This window comes from Etheostoma cragini, chromosome 3, assembly GCF_013103735.1.
Source record: "Etheostoma cragini isolate CJK2018 chromosome 3, CSU_Ecrag_1.0, whole genome shotgun sequence".
Lineage (NCBI taxonomy): Eukaryota > Metazoa > Chordata > Actinopteri > Perciformes > Percidae > Etheostoma > Etheostoma cragini.
The window spans coordinates 22,612,386-22,619,885 of NC_048409.1; the positions used below are offsets into that span (position 1 = coordinate 22,612,386).

At 40.0% G+C, this 7,500-nt stretch overlaps 1 protein-coding gene across 1 annotated transcript in view; it reads right to left on the minus strand.

Annotated features, from left to right (window-relative positions):
- Positions 1-4,756: 4,756 nt before the first annotated feature.
- Positions 4,757-7,500, minus strand: part of meis3 (myeloid ecotropic viral integration site 3) — an 11,199-nt gene continuing 8,455 nt past the window's right edge. Inside the window, exons 11-13 of the mRNA XM_034867852.1 lie at positions 6,491-6,549; positions 6,295-6,381; positions 4,757-5,555 (exon numbers count right to left, since the gene is read on the minus strand). Coding sequence (XP_034723743.1) covers positions 5,356-5,555; positions 6,295-6,381; positions 6,491-6,549 — 346 coding nt within the window. The 3' untranslated portion in view covers positions 4,757-5,355. The remainder of the gene's footprint in view (positions 5,556-6,294; positions 6,382-6,490; positions 6,550-7,500) is intronic.

The window sequence follows — 7,500 nt, forward strand, 5'->3', positions numbered from 1 at the left end:
CTGTGGCCTGAGGCATTCAAGGTACTGCAGCTAAACATGGAGGCTGCAACACACACACACACACACACACACACACACACACAAGATTAAGTGTTGGGGGGTTACTCACAGATACAAAGACTTCAACATATACAGTATTGAATGAGAACAGAGGAAACAGAGAGAAATACAGTGGCACTGTTTGTGTCCATTTCTAAGAAAAAAAGTAATACATATAGTACTTCAATATCATTGCTCGTCTGGTTTTACTTCCTGTTAGTAATAGAGGTAAATTACATTCATACATTCACATCTTATAAACTGGCAGAAAACATCGGACTATGAAAATTTGTTTATGTAAATGAAAACATTTCAGCATAGCTTTTTATCTGAAAAGTTAAAGACCATGTTACCATTACGAACACATTGTTAGACATAAAATATGTGAATATACTTGTATGGCATGTTAAATCTGTACTTTGTTGGCGTATTCTATTACCTGGTTACCCGGGTTCAATAATTATCATACCCTCACATTAAAATGCCCTAAAGATGCCTTGCAGTGCTTTACTTTCAGCTCAGTAGTGGTCTTAAATCAGGTTGAATGAGTGGAATTTCACTGCGTCTTTACTGTGCTGCCCAGCCTTGTCCTCATCTGTCACTCGTCCCCTGTGATACATGTAAGTGTCTTTGTCTTTACTGGGGCCTTTCAGAGGCTGTGACCCTCCAACAGCTTGCCTCTGCCACGGCTCATTCACACACTACAACACAATCAAACTTTTGCCTATTCTCTTTCTGTTTTTAACCCTCCCGGTCCTTTTTCATTCCTTCTCTCTGTCATTCAGTTCCTCTCTGGCTCTTCCTCCTTTCCTTGCTGCATTCCCCCATTCCTTTCTCTTTCTTTCCCCCTCCCTCTCTTTTACTCCCTCCCCTCCCTCTCTCCCCCTTGTCTAGAGTCTGACAGGTGTGTAATTGAATGATTAACGACCACCAGAAGGATCCCCCCCCCCGCCCCGACACACACACACACAGACACACACACACACAGACACACACGTTATGTTAAAATAGAATTGGACATATTTATGCACACACACACAAATACATGCATTGACACATGCTGGCGTACATATTTTTACATTACACATGTGTGTTCATTTTGCTTCAATGGCCCAAATGGTCAAATTCAAACCAGTGGGAGTCTTGAAATGATGGAGACATAATAAGGGATGAAGCAATACACTGAGTGCAATATGTATGATCCTGCACAGGGCCGGCACTAGGCTGCACTCTAGCTCATTGTAAATGGTGCTGTTGTCATTTAGGCAAAATGTTTCAACTTTTGTGTGAATTTTACTAAATAAAATAATGTGTTATTTACTACAGTAATTTTCTCAAAAATTCAGCAAAAACTTTACACCTCTGATTTGTGAAGTTCTAAGGCTGTATTCTCTCATAACCACAGTACACAGACATTGGAACACAGTGTATATGAACACATTCAAGCACACGCTCCCATCTGTTTTCCCCTTTTCTCTTCATTTGTCAACGTAAAGGCAGATTTTATGCAGTGTAATCCCCACCGTCTAATGGAGTGTTGGTGAGAGAGAAGGCTGGCAATCTATCTGAACCAATCATAAGCTGAGGCTATGACTGTGAATGATACGGTGTCAGAGAGAGCTGTACATTGATATATGAATAAAGTATGTGTTGTTAATTTTTCTGATGAGATCTCTGTCTGGGTTGCGATACTGCAGGATCATACATCATCGTTGTTTTCAAATAGCTGGAGAGAAAATAATTCTTTTGAGAGTGGCGATGTTCATACATTATGAATGGAGTGCACCGTTATACAGTAGATCAACAGGTTCAGTTGTTGTAGGAATACCAAGTCTGTGTATATGAAGTAGAGCCTGACTGATCCTGGATTATTGAGGTAATATTATTAATTATTATTATTAATATTGATAATTACTGACTATTGTTGAACATTTCTGTATTGAACCAAAACCAATCTTTCCTGCATCCAAGTTTTATAAGTGCCTAAACAGAACCATAAAATCTTCACAATGCTGTACCTGTGTAATTGGACATATTGTCAGCAAACATCCATTGAAAACATTTCCTCATTATCTGATTTTTTTAAAAATCTGTTTGGAATTATATTTTTTAAATCTGATTGTTACTAAAAGTATTGCAATGATGATGAAGATTATTAGTATTGTCATTACATTTTTTTTATAATCTTTGGAGGATGAACTCTAGTGATTTTTTTATCTAGCGCCACCATGAGGTGGACATTTGTAATTTTGAGAGGAATGTCTTGACTACTATTAAGTGAATTGCGAGGAAATTTGGTACACACATTCATGTTCCCTGCATTATGAAATTCAACAACATCAGCATGTTGGCATTTCCATTGTATGTTACACACCGCCAATACCAAGTAGCTCAGGCTAAAAATCACTGGATGGCTTTTTTGTCTTTTTTATGGTCTAATCAAAGAGTTTAAGTGACTCAGGTTTTAGAACAGATGGCAGAATAATGGTCTAAAGCAACATACTTAACATTACACATGAATTATGGACAGTGTGACCGTATCGTAGTGTCGTTTTAACACATCATGAAAAATAAAATGTACCAATGTTCTCCCACAAAGAGCTTTGCGGTGAACCAGAGTTCAACTTCCAATGGTCAAAAGTTTACTGATGCAGAAACAGTTTAGATCAAAACAAACATCGTTGCACTGGTTTGCAAGACGTGCTACATGTTGGGAGAAAAGAGAGAGGTGGAGAGTAAAAGTGAGGGGATCATCCTGACCAACATGCGCCAAGAGGGAGTGTGGAGAGACAAAGAGAAATGAAAAGTGGAGGGGTGCTGAGGTCAGGACCTGGGTGCCATGGAAAACAGCCATTTCCTGTTGACCTCTGTTTGAACTCTGGCCCCTGCCCCCTCTCTCGCTCCAGGCCGATTGGGGGCAGGGATAAGGGGGTATTCAGTGTTTGTTATGTGTTTGGGGTGCTGTGAGTGGATGTAGGGTGGAATAAGGTGGAATTAGGTATGGATGTTTGACAGCTAAAAGGATGTCGATCAGAGAAGAGGTGAAGGTTATAAATAGGATGTGTACATCAGGAGTTGCATAGGGAAAGGTTAAGAGGGCAATTAAGTTGTTTATGTTTTGAGTATTTTGCACGTGTTGACACATGATATTATCCTTAATTTAGATGGCGAAGAAGAATAAGAAGTCTGTAAAAGATCTAGATGAGCCAAAAGGAGCTCCGGTCTGTGCCACAAAGCATTACAGAGAAAATCTCTCTGTGATAATCCGGCCTGTGTGACAGATCACTGCAGCAGCAGCCTGAGGCTTCCGTCAGAGTCACACAGACAGTCAGAGGAGGGAAAGGAGTGATGTGATTTATGATTGGAAAATAGGAAGAAGATTACATTACAATGTTTTGTCCTTTCTTTTTTTACTGTAAGGGTTTGAACATCTAAGGACTCAAACTATTCCTTAGTTGCATGGATTGTTGTAAATGAAGAACACACAAGCTGTTAGGGGCTGTTTTTAATAATTTCAGCTGCCTGTTCATGACTTTGGTGTTTGGGAAGTCATGAGTGAGGAGAGGAGGGTTTGTATAATTTGTTAGGTCTTTACACCATACTGTAGAGGCTAGAATGTGAAAGAAAACAAGTCACATATCTACATTGATTGGTGAAAGCACATTAAGAGCTCAAAGAAAGCTCAGAGGAAAGTTTTCCCACTGTGCTTTATGTCTGAAAAAAATTAATGATGGTTTTGGAAGAACATTGGGGCATCATGTTGCTCATAAAAGGCCATTTCTGAGATTTTCTGTTGAACTGCATTTCAATTTTTACATTTTCTGTCAAACAGAGAGCCTATACATTGGCTGTATCCCAACACCGTACTAAATACTATAAATAATAAACTGCATAAATTGCAAAGCAATTTAGTCATATATGTGGCAGTTCACACTAGGTAAACATAGGTTGGTAGTGCCTGCATGTGCAAGACACATTAAAATACTAAATAACTAACAATGCTGTTTATGCATTTTTTTTTTATAACAAATTCATACTTTAGTACATTACCATTTGGTAAAATGGAACACATTGACTGACGTGCATTTTCAGTATCTTTACGCTAACTACCCAGTTCTTCTAAACACTCTTAACAAATTCACAGAATCAGACAACACACGCAAACAGATGACCAGTGACAAGACTTACAAAAAAAACATTTTAATACTTTAACTGTTATTTCCCAACATCATTCAGAAATGTTTCAGCTGTCCGAGCAGAGTGGAGAGGGAGCCGAATGTTTAAAGAGTCCTTTGGCTGCAGCTCCCCTCACACACAGCTGTAACCCACAACAAATGTACTAGAAATGCTTACAGAAGGTTGTGTGTGTGTTTGTGTGTATATAAATGGCTTTCAGTGTAGTGTGTGTAGTGTATGTGTGTGTATGTTGTGTATGTTTGCATGTGTGTAGGAAGATCCTAAGGTAACAGACACCTGTTGGCATCTTAAGGAGGTCAGTGGTACGAGAGCGAGGCAGACTGGAAGTCATTCATATTGTTTAGCATCATGCTAAGGAAGAGCACAACTATTTTAACAAGCTCAAGTGAAGCTGCATCCGCCTGGAGTGGCACACATAAATATAAAAATAGAATAAGAAAAAACTCAAATCAGCTTTAAGTAAAGTGTGTGTGAAGGTGTGAGTGTGTGTGTGTGTGTGTGTGTGTGTGTGTGTGTGTGTGTGTGTGTGTGTGTGTGTGTGTGTGTGTATAGATCTTTGACAGTTACGTGTGCAGGAAGACGGAATAGTGAAGAAGGCGTGTTCACAGTATCAAATCCCATCCAGTAACGTCTGTGTGCTGTTACAAAGTGTAGGGACAAATTATCAATTTGTCTCTCCGATCTGATCCACCGTCTTCTTGTGGTTCAGCAGGCATGATGGGAAGTGTAGTTAAAGCATGTGTCTCACCCACAGGACACAGTAGAGACATTTGGAGAAGAGGAAGCACTTCTACTCTAAAAGAGGTATGGCTTAAACCTGTGGGTCCAGACCGTGAGTGTGTGTTTAAGTGTAATGTTTATGTATGCACATGTGTGTGAGCGAGTGGAACAGCTACATTGAGGTCAGTGTCTTTCAGTGGTGAATGTAAACTTTTTGAGCAATGTGTCTTTTTGTCTTTAAATAGTGTTCAGTATGCGTCATCATACACACACACACACACACACACACACACACAGACACGCACACACACACACACACACACACACACACACACACACACACTTACACACATTCACACAGTAATTTGCTCTCGCTCACACTCTGATGTCCCCCAACAACTAGTGTGCGTGTATGTCCAGTCCCTGGGCAAGGAGCGGCTCTGCAGGATGTGCGTGTGGTGGCGGATGGAGCAGCATGGCAGGGTGGGGATGTGGGCCCGGGTAGGGGTGGAGGGAGGTGCCTGGGTGGGGAGCGTAGCCTTGTTGGGACAGTAGAGCACTGGTATAGTCACCCTGAAGAGAAGACATCCCCTGGAGACCTGGCAAAGAGACACAGAAGACGACATGTTTCAATTTACAATGTAAAGTGGGAAAAAGTTATGAATTTAGCTCCATTGAAGTGGATAAATACTGAGCAGATGCAATATACAGCATTAAAAAATAATCTTCCTTTGGCAAAGCAAACCATTAATTCATTGTTTCTTTAACCCCATAACATGTAGTCTTCCGCTTTTGTTTCTCACTGAGTAGCTTTTACTTTCAAGGTCCTAATCATTTTATTCATTAAATTTATCCTAAAATGTAGACATATATATTTGTTCAATTTCAAAAACTTTCAGATCTCTACACAATTTTTTATTTTTCAAACTTTTTTGGATTTTGAACAATGTTTGGCCGCACAGCATTAGTTTGTAATGACCCACTAGCAGTCAGCTGCTTGTTAAGGTTTTTTTTCACCATTTGGTGCTGTAGTGAGTATTTTCAGTAGCAGGATGGTGCTTGTAGGATAGAATCAAAATGTTCATGCTAATGAAGCAACATGTCACTCAGTGCAGTGTGGCTCATTGATGTGTTTTTAATAGGTTTTGGAATAAGATATATTAGGCTTTGGATGCACACAATACTTGTTTGTGGAATCAAATACTTGTTGTTGGTTTTTCTCTGGATTTATTGTCATTAAAACATTAAATAAAAACCCATAGCCTGGAGTTGTATATTATTTTGCACTCTGAAGTCAGTATGTGAAAGTGAGCAGTAATTCCCTACAGATTGCTTTACCTGCTGTTCGTAGCCCGATGTGGGCCTGTCCGTCAAGCCCGTAGCCCCCGAGAGCTGCTCCCTCTGGGCTGTAAGGACCACCCTGACCTGTGATCCAACACGCAACGTCAGACACAAATAAACAACACGCACACACTCTCATTTATACTCATGTTTACTGAGCGACCGACCAGCTGACTGTCTTATGAACACCGACCTGAGCGATTTGACTGGTCAATCATGGGCTGAACTATTCTCCTCCTGGCATTGATGAACCTACACAGGAGAGAGAGACATGAAGAAAGAACGTGTTCAGAGAGAGAGAGAGAAAGAGAGAGAGAGAGAGATGAACAAGGTTACCCGTTAATGAAGAAAAAGGCTGACCGGGAGACTATTAACCTTTTCTATTTTACAACCACTTAACCCTTTTAGAGGGCAGAGTAAATCAACGTTAGGGCAGAGCAGGTATTGATCGCCCTGTGATAATTGATTGATCTGCATCAATCAGGGCACACTGTGTGTGTGTGTGTGTGTGTGTGTGTGTGTGTGTGTGTGTGTGTGTGTGTGTGTGTGTGTGTGCAAATGTGTGTGTACAAAAAAAGACATGTAGTTTATCATATAAAGAAATCTTGTTTTAAACATGTACTGTAACACAGAACTCATAATTTGGTTTGTATGTGTTTTGTATCAATATCTGGCCATGGTCAAATGTGTGTGTGTGTGTGTGTGTGAGTGTGTCTGTGCGCGTGTGCGTGTGTTTTGTCTGTGCAGACATAATTTAGCAGATACATGTGTGCCTAGGGAGTGAACAGGAGCAGTAAACCATCTGATTATTGAGTATTGATTTGCTGTTCTGTTTTATGAACATTGGGCATTTGGATTTTACTGTGCTGCAGCTTCAGAAAAAACTGCTTAGCAGGTCTTTTCTTCCTGTTACGAGCCCCTCACTAATAAAGTAGATTATAGTCTTCTCTGAAAGTCTTGTAAAAATGTGACCTTTCGTTTTAAAGTCATTCACACAACAACGAGATACAAAGCTAAAAATATGACTTGTAAAATATAGATACTGTTCATTTCCACACCACACTATCACGCCAATATGCTATTGATGTGGCAACAGCCACGCTGTTAAATTGAAAGTTGATGCTTTACATTTAAACACGACAGCTTAACTGATTATTGATAAGATACAGGGCTAGAATTAGTGTATTGATTGAGAGTGCACTG